The 16,059-nt window shown below is 43.5% G+C and overlaps 1 protein-coding gene and 1 long non-coding RNA gene across 2 annotated transcripts in view; one reads left to right on the top strand and one right to left on the bottom strand.

Annotated features, from left to right (window-relative positions):
- Window positions 1–5,307: 5,307 nt before the first annotated feature.
- On the bottom strand, window positions 5,308–14,216 carry LOC121135544. The gene is made up of 3 exons (XR_005872647.1): window positions 14,094–14,216; window positions 9,059–9,298; window positions 5,308–5,666 (listed from the first exon to the last, which is right to left on the bottom strand). It is a non-coding gene; the product is annotated as an uncharacterized LOC121135544 (long non-coding RNA).
- The window catches only part of LOC121135543 (cytochrome P450 2B1-like), a 34,365-nt gene continuing 27,167 nt past the window's right edge, over window positions 8,862–16,059 (top strand). Inside the window, exon 1 of the mRNA XM_040734560.1 lies at window positions 8,862–9,047. Coding sequence (XP_040590494.1) covers window positions 8,868–9,047 — 180 coding nt within the window. The 5' untranslated portion in view covers window positions 8,862–8,867. The remainder of the gene's footprint in view (window positions 9,048–16,059) is intronic.

Genomic DNA, 16,059 nt, shown 5'->3' with positions numbered 1-16,059 from the left:
GATGGATGCTCTGTCACTGAGCACTCCCCACAGCCCCTCACTGGGGGATTCTAGGCAGGGGCTCTACCTTTGAGCCATGACTCCAGTCCCTTACTGGGGGATTCTAGGCAGGTGCTCTACCACTGAGCAAATGAGTGCCAGTGCCTTCAGAGGCCAGAAAAGGGCATTAGATCTCCTGGAGCTAGAGTTATAGGAGATAGTGAGATACCTCATATTGGTCTGGGAACCAAACTCAGGTACCTGCTCATAGCTTTCCCCCTGTTATTAGACAGCGTTTAACTGCAGCCCAAGCTGGCTTCAACCTCATGGGAGATCCTCTTGCCTCTGACATCCCTGTGCTGGGGTTGCGGTGTTGCCCTGCCATGCCAGGCTCTCCTGACTGTCTCCTAAGGGTCGAGCATCCTTCCATACCTTTACACTGGGGAACAAGTTTCCAGCACACAGCGCTCTTAGGATCAAGACCTCTTAAAGCATAGTGTCCTCCTAGGAAGGCAGTGACAGCTGAAGTCTTTTGGAAAATAACATGGCTGAGTCCAGTCAGCCTCAGGCAGGGTTGAGGAGCCCAGAGTACATTTTGTGACCTCAAGACTTTGCTCCAAGATAAATTCCCCAGCAGATTAAGGCTTATTGTCTGAGGTGTTTATTTATTCTCCAAAGACTGTTGCATGAGTTCCGCCCATAGGAATGTTAACACAGGGGCCCAGCATTTGTTCCTTCTCTTACCCTTGTTGTGTGAACTTGCAGAAAGTACATCATGAGTCACTGTCCCCAGCGCCTCCTAGAACTGTCCCATCAGAATGCTAAGCAGGGATGACATTACAAACCTGTAGCCCTTTCAGGATAGACTATGCCACACACAACGTGAAAAACCACTGGGCGTATGTGAGTATGGGTTTGCACAGGGTAAAGAGGAAACTTTGGTGGCTTGTTTGGAAGAGTGAGCTCAGGGCTGGGGTAGGGGCTTGGTGGGAAAATGTTCATCTATCATGGATAAAGCCCAGCACCTATAAGCAGGGATTATCGGCTCATGTCCGTAATCCTGGCACATGAGAGGGAGAAGCAGGAGTTCAAAGCCATTCTTAGCTACATAGCAAGTGTGAGACTAGTATGACTCCACGAGACCCCATCTCCAAACGAAAGTGGGCTCTGCAGTCTGATGGACCCCACTGACGTCTGCAGCCTACCTACCACTTGCTGACTTGGAGAGAGGCCTTCAGTCCTTCTGTCTTACCCCCTCCCCTTCTCTTCCCTGCTCACTCAAGTCCAGCCTGCTTCCTGGACACACCACGGCTCTGGCCCGCATCTCAGGACTTTTGTGCTGGCTGTTAGTTCTTTGAATAATACTTTTCCTAAAAGGTCAAGTCTTTCCCACCACCAAGTCCCTTAGGCCTTCACTCCATTCATCACCATGTCAAGGAGGCTTCCCCTCTGTGTTCCCACCCGTCTCCACCTTCATCATCACCTAGACACACTCTTTTCTCTTTGAGATACTGTGGGATCCCATATCTTGCTTGTGGTCTGTTTCCAAATGACTGTGAGAACAAGGCATTTCCTGGCAATGGTTGTTTATCCTTTGGTGGGGTTTCCTGTAGCCCAGGATGACCTACAACTTGCTTCATAGTCAAGGGTACTCTTGGGCTCTTCCTCCTCCTGTCTCTTCCTCAGTGCTAGAAATGTGGGTGTCTCTCTTCACCTCTGTATAGCAGTCTCTAGTGTTTTTAACGGCCACCACTCAGCAAAGGAAGACACAGCACAGGACTAAGACAAGAACGCTGTAAATCGGACTTCCGTACTCTCTGACCTCAGCCTCCTCGTCTGTAACATGGAGGTCTCTTTAAAGCTATGAAAGCAGGCTGATGGGATGCTCAGGGGGTATGGGTGCTTGCTGCCAAGCCTGACTCCCTGAGTTCAAGCCCTCAGACACACATGGTAAAGGGAGAGCATACAGTCCCCCAGTTTGTCCTCTGCCCTCCACCTGCTCATCTTGGCCCACAATAAATAACTGGAATACAAAATAAAAAATATGAAAAACATCACAGGATTGAATGGCCACAAAACATTTTCTGTATCATCCGGCATAAGACGAACAGTTAATAAAGGCCGTCCGTCTCTCTGCGTCTTGGAAGAAGCCTTGTTTCTAATACATGATCTATGTGTGCTGTGAACTCTATGAAATCCATAACCCCATTTTTCCTTAAAGGGAACACATGTTGTAAAATCAAATTAGACTGCAACTAGGGACCATATAATTGGTTCCACTGGGATTATTTTGAAAGAATGATTGTCAGTAATTAACCAGGGCAGGAAGAGAAACTAAAAGAATCATTCTTGCAATAAAGTCACCGCCGATAAGGGCCAGCAGGGGACAGATGTTATGAAACCGGTTTCCAAGTCACTTTCTGTGTCAGGTGCCCTTTGTTTGGGGACTGTGTTACCTAAGAGGCAGGGTCAAGTTGCGCCTTTTGAATATTCCTTGACCCTCAAGCAAGAACGTGTGTGGGAGCCATGGTTTGGCACCCTGCTTCCGTGAGATCTAGGGCTGGGTGTCAGGGAGACATTGGAAGTGACTCTGGGTTTTCTCCTCTGCAGGCAAGATACTCTTTCAGGTGTAAACAGCCTTTGACATGGTGTCTCTTCACAGCAATAGAAAAGTAACGAAGACATCAGGCGAGTGCTCTACCGCTGTGGTACATCACCAACACTTTTTGTTTGTTTGTCATTTGAGACACGGTTTTTCTTTATTGCTTTGGAGCCTGTCCTGGAACTCACTCAGTAGACCAGGCTGGCCTCAGACTCACAGACATCCACCTGCCCTTGCCTCCTGAGTGCTGGTATTAAAGGCATACACCACCAATGCCTGGCATCACCAACACTTTAAAGGTTTTAATTGGTCATAAGTTCTTGATACGTTTTTGTGCAGGGATTGGTGCTTATCTCAGCCTTCCTAATGCAAAGATGAGAAGCATGGGCGGCCATGCCCATCCTTAGGCCTCACTTTCTTAACAAGACTTTACTTCCCTTTACTGGAGAGAGAGATGGAGTTAGGGAGAGGAGGCAACAGCCTTCTTGTGAGGTTCAGCCAATGCCTGTCTGATGCTGGCAGCAGAGCTATACTCCAGTGACTGAGGAAAGATAAAGGTAAGGAAACCATGGTGATTTCAGGCCACAGTAGACTTCAATGACACCAGCACCTTGCACCTGCTGAGCTGGGTAATCTGACACTGAACTTGGGTCATGATTCAAAGCCAGGATTCCCAGTAGATGCTACAGAATTGCATTTCATGCAGTAACTGCCACAGTCCTCACACTTTGTGGGAGGTATATAGCCTTCACCTACTAAAAAACTGAAGGACACAGATGTCATGAACCTTCATCTTAGGCCACATAATGGATTAGAACTATATGATACTCATGATAGCTACTCCCCAAGCATGACCATCACATGCTTGAAATGTGCCAGGTGTGGTAGCACAGACCTATAGTCTCAGCATGGGGAGGCTGAGAGGAGAACATTATTGTTATACTCCAGTGTCTGAGGAGAAAAGTCAGGAAATCACAGTGGTTTCAGGCAAGTGCCTGTACTTTTCTGACCTTGGCATGGTGCCACAGTAAACTTCGATGACACCAGGACCTTCCTTGGTCCTGCCAATGAGATGATCGGGCACTGAACTTGGGTCATTATCCCAACCCAGGATTCCCAGTGGGAGTCATGAACTTGCATTTCATGTGGTACCTGTCACAGTCCTCACACTTTGGGGGCAGTATATCGCCTTCACCTACTAATAGATGGAAGCACATGTTAGGAACCTTTATCTTAGGCTACACACTGACTTGGACCACATCAGCCTTGAGTAGAGAGGGAAACCTTGTCTAACACACACACACACACACACAAACCAAACAGACCAACCAGTGAATGCATTTCAAATGTGATATAGCTAATCAAATATTAATTTAAATAAACTCAATTTGGAAATTGTTACCCAACTATTGGAGAACTTCAGCTATTCCTGTAGCATCAGGTTCATGGAATTTCTCTTTTCTAGTGTGGGGTTTCATGAACTCTAAATACAAATCCAAGATTTTATAAGGGGAGTAAAAGAAAGACAAAGAACAAAAGAACATCTTTGGAGACAATTTAGGTCTCCAATTAAGTCAGGCTCTCATTGCCAAAATGCACACCAGATTTCAAGCACAGCATGAAGAAATCATAACAGCAAAAACATTGCCAGGCCTGGTGATGTTAGCTTACACACAGCTACTTCAGAAGTTGAGGTAAATTGACGGTTAAAGGCCATTCAGAGCTGTAAAGTGAGACCTAAAACCAATTACTAGGAATGGTGGCACAAATCCCTAATCCTGACACTTGGGAGGTAGAGTCAGGAGGACCAGGACTTCAGAGCCAGCCTTAGCTATATAGTGAGACTCTTTTCCCTAAACAAAACAACAATATAAAGAAATTATGGGGCCCATGCATATGGCTAAGTTGGTAGAATTGTGGCTTACATAGCACATCTGGAACTCTAAGTTTAATCCTCAGCACTGCTAATATGAACATGATAACTCACGATTGTATTCCCAGCACCTGGGAGATGGAGGCAGGGAGATCAAATTTCAAAGTCATCTTTGGCTACCAAGGGAATTCAAGGTCAAGCAGGCCTATATTAGACCTTGTCTTTAAAAGAGGGAAGACATTACGGTGCAATATTAGCATTGACTTGCTGATCTTGTTGTGCCGGAATTTTGAACCCCAAAATCACCAAGAGACCCATTTCGATGCAAAAGCAAAGAGTCTTTTATTGTAGATGTTTAATGAGCTAACCCCATTAGCTCGGGCCCTTCACCCTGCCACCATGGCGAATGGCTGGAAAAAGACCCCAAGCAACCTCGAGGCAGGGATCTTAAAGGGCAGCATAAGGGGAGTGTCTAGGGTATGAAACAGTCTCAGGATTGGTGTGCTTCCAGGTTTGGGTGACCTGCCCTGTGCTGATTGGTCAACTGGTTGTTGTGGCCCACAGGCCCTCCCAGGGTGGTTGCTATGTTCTGCACGTCACTGTTGTACACTGTCTGTAAAGCACACCCAGGGCTGTAAAGCACAGCCCCACCAGCTAACTTCTAATTGGTTCCTTGTCACGAGGAGGGCTCTGACCTCCTAAGTGACCAGGACAGGAGCGGCAAGGTCATGCAAGCACATGTTAGCTTGTAATGGCTGCCAAAATGGGGGACTGGTCACTACAATCTATCAGGAGGACCAATTCGTGGAGTCAGCCTTGGCCACCGAACCATGATGCTGTTGATGGTTTTGGGTCTTTAATAATTGAAATTTCTTTTTTTGGAGATACTTGGGAACCGTCATTGTAACTGAAAGTGTGATAATTGTGTATTTCAAAATGACCTTAAGTTCCTGCTCCATTTCCAGAGTGAGGGGATTGCAGGCATATGCCACCTTACCCACTTTATGCGATGTTGAGGATAAAACTCAGAACTTGGTGAATTCTGGGCAAAAGCTGCATCTCCAGCAAATTTTGTCCTATGATGCCACTGTAATTTGAAAGATTTCTGTAGAGGCCAGTGTTGTTTACATGGTCCCTTCTCAGTTTCTTCCCCCTCTTCCTCTGCCGATGAGTCAACACAACCTTCCAGTTCTTCATTTGTCATCAATTCTGCTGTGGATATCAGGATAAGAAACAAGTCTCCAGAGACAGAGGATAAAATTCTCATCTAAGCCATAGACATATACAACCTTCCATGATCCACATACATGAACTATACAAGCTTATACCAATTTATATTTTCCCACATGAATGATGAATAATAAAGTCCACACAGTGAATGGTTGCAGGAAAGACTGTCAGTAAAATAAAACTTGGGGCTTATTGGTATGGAATGAATGTATTTTGTGTGTGAAAGGGCATAAGGGTTGTGTGTGTGTGTGGGTGTGTATGTGTGTGTGTGTTGTGGTAGGAAAGCTGCAGTATAAATGTCATCTCTGAAACCCATGTTGAAATTTTAATGTCTTTATAACAATGCTAAGAAGTGAGGTCTTCAATGTGTGATAATGGTATAAAGCTTTTGCATTTATGTTACAGATGGATGGTGAATGTTGCCCCAAACGTGTGCTTGAACATCTGGTCCACAGCCGTAGTTCTTGGGGAATTATGGAATCGTTAAGAGGCAAGGCCTGCCTGGTGGAATTGGGTGACTTACAATAGACTATCCTTAGATTATATGATGTCTTAGACCTGGGCCAGATTCCTGCTTGTTCCTTTTTCTCGTTTCTCATCGGCCACCATTATGTGACCAGCCATGAGCTCCCCTATCAAGCCTGGGACTCCAACTGACAAGGATTCCAGCCTTTGAGTAACAGGGCCTTGTTTATCCTAACCACCCTGTTCGGGACCATTTTTCTGCATTTGTTGCTTTTCTTGTCACCATGGGCAAATTCCTGCTTCAGAGCAACTGAGAGGAAAGATGTCTTTTCTGTGAGTCTCTTGGCAGATTCAGTGTAGCGCTTGGGGTTTTGGTCTTGGCAGATGGAAGAAGATGGTGGAGGATAAAGAGGAGGAAGAGGATTCTCTCTCTCTCTCTCCTCTCTCTCTCTCTCTCTCTCTCTCTGTGTGTCTCTGTCTCTGTCTCTCTTTCACACACACACACACAGAGACAGACAGACAGACACACACACATACACACACATGCACACACACACACAGAGAGAGAGAGAGAGAGAGAGAGAGAGAGAGAGAGATAGTCTCATGAGGTAGAGTTGTGACTGTCAGCTTGCCCCCAACAACCTTCCTCTTTCTTGCAAGCTTTACCTCTTAGGGTGTCCTGCCTCCTCCCCAAATAGTGTTATCTGTTAGGTGCAAAATGTTGACATGTGAACCCATGACAAAGATTTCACATTCAAAACTAACACTTTGTGAATGTGTTAGTCATCACTGAGGTGGTGGCCTTGCTAAGGAAGTCCATTTCATTTTGCACTTTCTCCTTGAGTCTTAGGTGGTACAGTTGCTGACCCCTATGTCATGTTATAGTGCAACAGCAAGGGCCTCACCAGACGCCAGTGCTGTGTTCTTGCAAACAACTGCTTCCAGAACAAAACATCCTATTCATATAATGGCTGGGTTTCCAGTATCCTGCTACAGCAGCATACAGACTAATACAGCCTCTGCATCACAGAACTTCATGTTCTGTGAAGACAGCCAGGAGGACAGAAGTATCTGCCTTTAGGCACAAGAATCAGAGACTATATTAGTTGGACTTTCTATCTCCTTGACAAAGCACCACTTCCAAAGGCAACCTGGGGAGGAAAGGGTTATTTTGCTTGCATTTCCCTCCTCCAGTCCGTCATCTGTAGAAAGCTGTCTTTGTGGGGCAGTAGTCAGAGCCAGATGACTTGCCCCAGGTTTGTACCTGTGAGGGAGAGTGTGGGTAAAGAAGGGTAGCTAAAGGAAGTGGGAAACTCGGGAATATTGTCAGGAGGGTGAGTTCAACCCATAGAGAACGCCCTTAGTTTATCCTTCAGCAATCTTAAGTACCCCACCCAAAGTGGGGCAATGGCAGAAGGAATTGATTATCATGTATAAGGGGCAAACAGACTCACTCCCCTTAACCCTCTAGGCATTTGGTAGCCATACCTGCCCTTGGGCTTTCAGGGTCAAGAGTAAACACACCTGAGCCCCAGTCTGTTGTTATTTAGATGAAGACATCTGCTACCAAGTTTGAAACATCCTGCAGCCACCAAGCTGTAGCCTCACAGGTATAAGGACAGTTTTGAACTCTTTGATCTTGAGGCAAGATGAAATGGACCCCTCTTCATGGGCCCTGACAATCATCCAGAGAAGTAAGGAGAGGGACCTAGACACTGGAGCTGATGCAGAGCCTAGAGAGGGTGCTACTTCCTGGCTTGTTCCTCATGGCTTGCTTAGTCCACTTTCTTATAGAACCCAGGACCCCAGCCCAGGGACAGCAGCACCTGCAGTGGACTGAACTCTATCAATCATTATTAATCACTAATAAAAATTGCCCTGCAGTGTGATTTTATGCATGCATTTTCTCAGCTGAAGCTCCTTCCTCTCAAATGACCCCAGCTGGTGTCAAGTGAACATAAAAGCAGCCAGCACAACACCCAGAGGTTCCCACCGCTCCTCTGCAGGTTTCAGCCTCTCTCTCCTCTGGCTCCACAGCCTCTGCCCTCCTGAATCTCTTGCCTCTCCTCCTCTCTCTTCTTTTCTCTCATTTGTGGCTGTCAGGGACTCTGGAGAAATCGCATCTGCGGCCCTTCAAGGACATGGGTTGGGGACTGCACAGACACACAGAGACACGCAGAGGGCCATGGGACAGTCTTCTTGTCACTTCAATGTAATCACATTCACATATGAAGCTAAGCACACTCAGAAGGACCTCCACCATTGAAGACTGTATCTGCAAACACACCCCACACGTGCAAGAGTAGACTAGCTATCATGTCTAGACTCAACCGCAGAAACACACAGCCTCACAGTCATAATAGAAGTGACCTTTCACATATGAAAAGCGTACAGTGCACACACTCAGGTCCATGCCTGAATAAATAATCAGATAGATCTGAGCTGACATGTGTACACTCACCCCCAGAAATAGATATGCATTACTCCCAATGCCCTTTTGTCCTGTATATCTGGTTCATGGTGTCCCTGCCAACATCTAGGGTGGGGATGAGGGAATAGGGAGTCAACAGATCACCGGTAGCCCACGCAGGAACTGTAGGTGCTCACACTCTTAAACAACGATGAGACAGGAGCAACTGAAGTTGCATAACTGGGTGGAGAGCAAGGTGGAGCATAAATGATCCTGCTGGAGTGTGCGGTGTAGTGGATTGTGTTCAGATGAGGACCATGGAGCCTAGTGTCCTGCTCCTCCTCACTTTCCTCCTGGGCTTCTTAGTGCTGTTGGCTAGAGGACACCCAAAGGTTCATTGCCACCTCCCACCAGGACCCCGTCCTCTGCCCTTCTTGGGGAACCTCCTGCAGATGGACAGAAGAGGACTCCTCAACTCCTTCATGCGGGTGAGACTTACGTGGGGATTTAGTGTGGGCTTGCCTCTGCTTTTGTCTATGGAGATCTCTCATTAGGATGAGGAACGGACCCCTTCCAGGCCGTAGGTTCAGGTGGGAAGTTCGCTGAGTGTAAGGTAAGATGCTGATTGGTAGTGGATAGTGTTCAGATTCACAGGATTGTCCTCGCTATGTTGTGGGTCCCTGTGCTTGGAGTGTGACAGGTGTCCAGATGGTGAGGTGTAAACATTTACACAAGGGGCCTGTCCAGAAAGGAAAGAGAAATATCAGAGGCATCTACAACAGGTTTTGTTCCTGTAAACAAAAGAGAGAGCAAAGATTAGATTGAGGTGTTCAGGGACGAAGAGGAGAGGTAGGCAGAGCAGGAGGAGGGGTGAGTAGGGAGTGTATATCTGTTTCTTCCAGCAACTAGCATTGTATTTTCCAGTCTTTGCATTGATGCTTCACACTTGGGGTTTAACGCTTAATTACCACCTGTTTATTACTACTTAATCAGCCTCTGCATCATGGTCCCACCTTCCAAGAGAGAGCTGAAGAAGTGGCTGTAAGTCCCACTCCTCTGTCTCTCCCCATGGTGTGGCAATCTCCCCCTTGAACCTTGTATATATTACCTCCTGGCTTTTAAAAGTCCCCCCCCCAATTGATGGCAAATTCAGTTATTTTAATTTACATTGTGTGATAGGGTCTCCTTGTGTTTTTTAGGTTGGCTTCCAACTCATGATATATAGGTGGATAGTAATGAATTAACCAGACCTGGTAGAGTAGTAAATGGTGTTTATTTGGGAAAGAACTTACACAGAAACCAAGTGACATACTGTAGTGGGGTTCCTGCTCCAAGGATGCAGACCCTGCCTCCCAGATGCTCTGGGTGAACCGAAGGGCCTTCTGAATCCCAATCATTTCGCTGTGACCAGCCATATCTGCATCTGTAAACACGCCCAACAGGTGTGGCCACTGATACAGGTGCAGAGGTGAGTATATTGATGCAATTCCCTTTTTAGTCTAAAGAAGGTTTAGGCTTGATACAAAACTATGTACAATTTAGTGAATACCAGATATGCTCTAGGAGGAGGAATGGTAAAAACAGACCCACTGAAGACCATAGTGAATACCAAATATGCTCTAGAAGGAGGAAAGGTAAGAACAGACTCAATGAAGACCATAGTGAATACCAAATATGCTCTAGGAGAAGGAAAGGTAAAGACAGACTCACTGAAGACCATAGTGAATACCAAATACGCTCTAGGAGGAGGAATGGTAAAAATAGACCAACTGAAGACCATAGTGAATACCAAATACGCTCTAGGAGGAGGAAAGGTAAGAACAGACTCAATGAAGACCATAGTGAATACCAAATATGCTCTAGGAGAAGGAAAGGTAAAAACAGACTCACTGAAGACCATAGTGAATACCAAATATGCTCTAGGAGGAGGAAAGGTAAGAACAGACTCAATGAAGACCATAGTGAATACCAAATATGCTCTAGGAGGAGGAAAGGTAAGAACAGACTCAATGAAGACCATAGTGAATACCAAATATACTCTAGGAGAAGGAAAGGTAAAAACAGACTCACTGAAGACCATAGTGAATACCAAATATGCTCTAGGAGAAGGAAAGGTAAAGACAGACTCACTGAAGACCATAGTGAATACCAAATACGCTCTAGGAGGAGGAATGGTAAAAATAGACCAACTGAAGACCATAGTGAATACCAAATACGCTCTAGGAGGAGGAAAGGTAAGAACAGACTCAATGAAGACCATAGTGAATACCAAATATGCTCTAGGACAAGGAAAGGTAAAAACAGACTCACTGAAGACCATAGTGAATACCAAATATGCTCTAGGAGGAGGAAAGGTAAGAACAGACTCAATGAAGACCATAGTGAATACCAAATATGCTCTAGGAGGAGGAAAGGTAAGAACAGACTCAATGAAGACCATAGTGAATACCAAATATACTCTAGGAGAAGGAAAGGTAAAAACAGACTCACTGAAGACCATAGTGAATACCAGTTATGCTCTAGAAGGAAAGGTAAAAACAGACTCACTGAAGACCATAGTGAATACCAAATATGCTCTAGGAGAAGGAAAGGTAAAAACAGACTCACTGAAGACCATAGTGAATACCAGTTATGCTCTAGAAGGAAAGGTAAAAACAGACTCACTGAAGACCATAGTGAATACCAAATATGCTCTAGGAGAAGGAAAGGTAAAGACAGACTCACTGAAGACCATAGTGAATACCAAATACGCTCTAGGAGGAGGAATGGTAAAAATAGACCCACTGAAGACCATAGTGAATACCAAATATGCTCTAGAAGGAAAGGTAAAAACAGACTCACTGAAGACCATAGTGAATACCAAATACGCTCTAGGAGAAGGAAAGGTAAAGACAGACTCACTGAAGACCATAGTGAATACCAAATACGCTCTAGGAGGAGGAATGATAAAAATAGACCCACTGAAGACCATAGTGAATACCAAATATGCTCTAGAAGGAAAGGTAAAAACAGACTCACTGAAGACCATAGTGAATACCAAATATGCTCTAGGAGAAGAAAGGTAAAGACAGACTCACTGAAGACCATAGTGAATACCAAATATGCTCTAGGAGGAGGAATGGTAAAGACAGACTCACTGAAGACCATAGTGAATACCAAATATGCTCTAGGAGAAGGAAAGGTAAAAACAGATTCACTGAAGACCATAGTGAATACCAAATACGCTCTAGGAGGAGGAATGGTAAAAATAGACCCACTGAAGACCATAGTGAATACCAAATATGCTCTAGGAGGAGGAATGGTAAAGACAGACTCACTGAAGACCACCGCCAGTGACGCAGCAAACAGCAATAGAGAAGAACCAAATGTCCAGTCGCAGGACAAAGCACGACAGAGAATCTGCGAAGTTGTCCTAAGCTGGAAAGTTTAAGTCCTATACCTCATCCTTCTCTCTAAGAAGAAAGGACAGCAACTGTGACAGTCTAATCTTCATCCTCATCAGAGACCTGAGAAGGAGGAAAACAATACTAGGGCAGGCAGGAAGTTCAGGGGAGCGACTTCCAAAGGTGCAGAGAAGACAGAAACAGCAGGGTACGTGGACAGTCACCCAAAGTCTCACAGCAGTGTAGGGGAACCAGCTTTGCCTGAGGCCTAGAGTAACTGACTGACCAACACAGAAGCAGGGAGGTTGAAAGACTGTCTTACCCTGACTTGGCAGGTTCAGTGGTCTTCTGAGTTTAACTCCTGCAAGCACGGTAGGACAGCATGTCCAAAGTGAGTGGTGTAGGCGGGGGCAGTTCTTTGCCAAGTAGCCGAGGAGAGAATGAACTCCAGAAGGAGTGTCCTCAGTGCCCATGATACTCTCAGGAATAGCTCTGTGCTGTTAGGAGCAGTTGTGTCTCATGTCAACGGAGTACTAATATTAAAACATTTAAATGCCATATTCTGTAGGTCTTTGAAGTGTTTGAAGATCAAATATCGATGTCTGACTAACGTCATTGGTATAAGAGACATGGGTAACTATAATCTGTAGTTCTCAGAAACATAGTTGCTCAATGGCTGAAGCTTCCCAAAATAATTTAGCAAGGACAATTACTTCAATTAATGTAACTATATGCACATGACACATTCTCTCTCTCTCTATATGCATATATCTATATCTATATCTCTAGATCTCTATGTTATCTCTATATCTCTATCAATATCTCTATATCTATATCTCTATATCTCTATCTCTATATCTCTATCTCTATATCTCTATCTCTATATCTCTATCTCTATATCTCTATCTCTATATCTCTATATCTATATCTCTATATCTCTATATCTATATCTCTATATCTCTATATCTATATATCCATATCTATATATCTATATCTCTATATATCCATATCTATATATCTATATATCTATATCTATATCTCAATAACAACTGAATTGTCTTGACTAGAGGTAGAACTGCAAAGTGCAATATAAAATATCCTAAGTTGTATCAATATACAATATATAAAAGATAGTTTCACATTTGTTTGGGAAACAGAAAGAAGACACTATTTAGACAACATACAAGAATCTAACAACTAGAGTTATCTATAGCTAATGGTTGCTAAATTTAGTTCGCAAGAAGATATGGTAACCTATTTCCCATTCTAACCATACCCTTCCCATCCATCCCCTTATACCCGAGTCTGACAATCATCTTCCATATGCAACCCCATTCAACTTAAAATCAACTCTAATCAGGTGATCATTATCCCCATTTTTAGTTATGAGAGAAAAGAAAACAAAACCCAAAATACCTTTAATACCAACTGTAGGGAAAGGTGGCATTCTTTTTTTTTCAGAATTACTTCCCACTGAAATGGGGCAAAGGTAACTCTATGGGATACTGTAGGAAAAAATAAAACAAGGAAAAATTTCCAGAAGACTAGCTGTAACATTTGTAGCTAGTCTCTGTGAGGCAGGAAATGCTTAACTGAAGTTCTTATCTGAAGCTCTGGCCAGGGTGTAATAAAAAGGTGCATCATTTCAGCTAGCTAATCTGGAATTGTCTAGAGCAGTAAAGTCCCAAACTGGTCTTAGGTGTTATCTTTTAGTTCAAAGACATCAAGTTGAATCAAGTGGATTCTATGAAGTGGGGCCCCATCTTCTTTCTGGAGATTTCAAAGATTGCTGTTAGGAAATTTTTTTGTTTACTTGAGAAGACTTAAACATTAATATCAGCACAGAAAATTTAGCTTTAATAGGCATGCGTACAGGGAAAGGTAACAATAAAGATGGAAATAAGTGTGAGGGAATAGGATTTTTGAGAGAAAACAAAGTTATGACAATAGTAGTCCTTAGATTTTGTTTTCTTCTGTCTTACACCAATTGGCCTTTTTATATGAGACAGAAACTCTGAATTTTACTTAAACATGTTTGAATTTGGAGAAGGAGGGTCAAATCCAACTCCAAAGCCATCTTTGAATTTTATGTGAATTGGTACTATGACTACTGGGAAGTAAGGAGATATAAATTTAGTATAAAGATTTTACCATAAATACATTTGGTACCATAAGTCAGATTCTTCTTTGTTTGATGGTTCTTTCTGGATAGCTAGCCTCTCTTCCTTAGGCATCTACACCTTCGAAGTCTTTTGGCTTCTTGAAGATGGGTGTTTTCTGTCTTACTGTAAACTCTAGAACAGAACACTCCCCCTACCTTTGTGAGGTCTCCATACATCACGTGGGATATACCTTGGTGGATGACCTGTCATTTCTCCTCACCAAGAGGTTTCTCCTGTTTGAGTCAGATCTTGATCAACTTTGATGGTATCCACAGCCTTTCTTCTCCTGTAGAAACAAGGACGAAACCCCTACTCCAATGTAACCCATATCCTGGTTTCCATACTGAGGTCACTGTATCCTTGAACTACACTGGTTGATTTAGTTCAGAAGCTTTTTTCTATAGTCCAGTGTCTTTCTGCAGCTGTTTTTCTTTTCTCATTAGCATTAAGAAAGTTTAATATGAGTAAAGCATTATGTAATCAGTTTTTGGGGGTCTTTGTTTCCCCTGCCTGTTTATAGAGCATTTGCTTTCAAGTGCAATTAGATCTCTTAACTACTGCTTGTTCTGTAGGAACCTGTGGTATTCAAGTTATATGCATCATGTTATAATATTTACTGGAAGACATATGCTGGGAACATTGTTAGTTTTTATTTATGCAGGTATACCCATAATAACCATTACCCTTATAGGTGTGTTATAACAAAATCAGCCCTTTCTGAGCTTAGAGAAGTTGCCCATTGAAATCCTCAAAATGTGTCTATTGTGTGGTGCACATATTTTAATTTTCCAAATTCTGCAAAGTGAAACACATTCATTTGCCCAATTTCATTTCCATGCATACCTTTAGGGTTACTACCTGCTGGTAAAGGAGATTGGTTATAGAATGAACAAGTAGGACATTTTAAAAAATATTTCTTTACCTTGCTGCCAAGTGATGGAAAAATCCTTTTTTAAATCTTTGCTATTCACGTAGTGTTTTCTTTTTAATGAAATTGTGAGACCCCAAGCATACTTCCTATTAATAAACTATCAGTTTCATCATTGTGTGTGTGTGTGTGTGTGTGTGTGTGTGTGTACATACATACATATATGATGAGCCCTATGCCTGGTTATTTCTTGTCATTGTATAAACAATGGAGTTAATTCTATTTCATCAGGAATAAATTCAGCAGTTTCAATGTATAAGACAACTCTCTCTGCACATTGAGAGTCAGTAACTATATTGAGAGGTTCTGTAAAATTCATAAGTACCATGAGAATGGCGGACAATTCTGCCTTTTGTACAGAGTTATAAGGGCTGTGAACCACTTTACTTTTATTTCCTGATTTATATCCTGCCTTACCTGTTCTCCTTACAATGCATGGAAGGATCCAAATGGATTTCTTTTTCTTTTTCTTTTACACTTTTTTATTATATATTTAAAGTAGAAACAAGCTTGCTTCCCATGTCAGTCCCAGTTCCCTCTCTCTCTCCTCCATGGCCACTCTCCCCACCAGGCCCCCCCAGCCCCCCACCCAATCCCCACTCCATTCCCCAGGGAGGGTAAGGCCCTCCATGGGGGATCTCTAGAGTCTGTCGTTTTGTTCGGGGGGGGCAGCCCTCCCCCAAGTATCCAGATTGAGAGAGTATCCCTCATTGTGGGATGGGCACCCAAAGTCCATTTGTGTGCCAGGGATAAACACTGATCATGTGATTTTTGTTTCTCAACTTGTTTATATAGTGGATTACATTAATGGATTTTTGTATGTTGAACCATCCCTGCATCCCTGGGATGAAACCTACTTGATCATGGTGGATGATTTTTCTAATGTGTTCTTGGATTCGATTTGCCAGTATTTTATTGAGTATTTTTGCATTAATGTTCATGAGGGATATTGGTCTGAAGTTTTCTTTCTTAGGGATTCACTCTTCCATCTCTTGTATTCTGTTGGTTATGCTTGCATCTGTAGTAC

This window comes from Mesocricetus auratus, unplaced genomic scaffold (genome assembly GCF_017639785.1).
Source record: "Mesocricetus auratus isolate SY011 unplaced genomic scaffold, BCM_Maur_2.0 Super-Scaffold_100038, whole genome shotgun sequence".
NCBI lineage: Eukaryota > Metazoa > Chordata > Mammalia > Rodentia > Cricetidae > Mesocricetus > Mesocricetus auratus.
The sequence above is the reverse complement of the archived record's forward strand: the minus strand, read 5'-3'. Positions and strand labels throughout refer to the sequence as shown.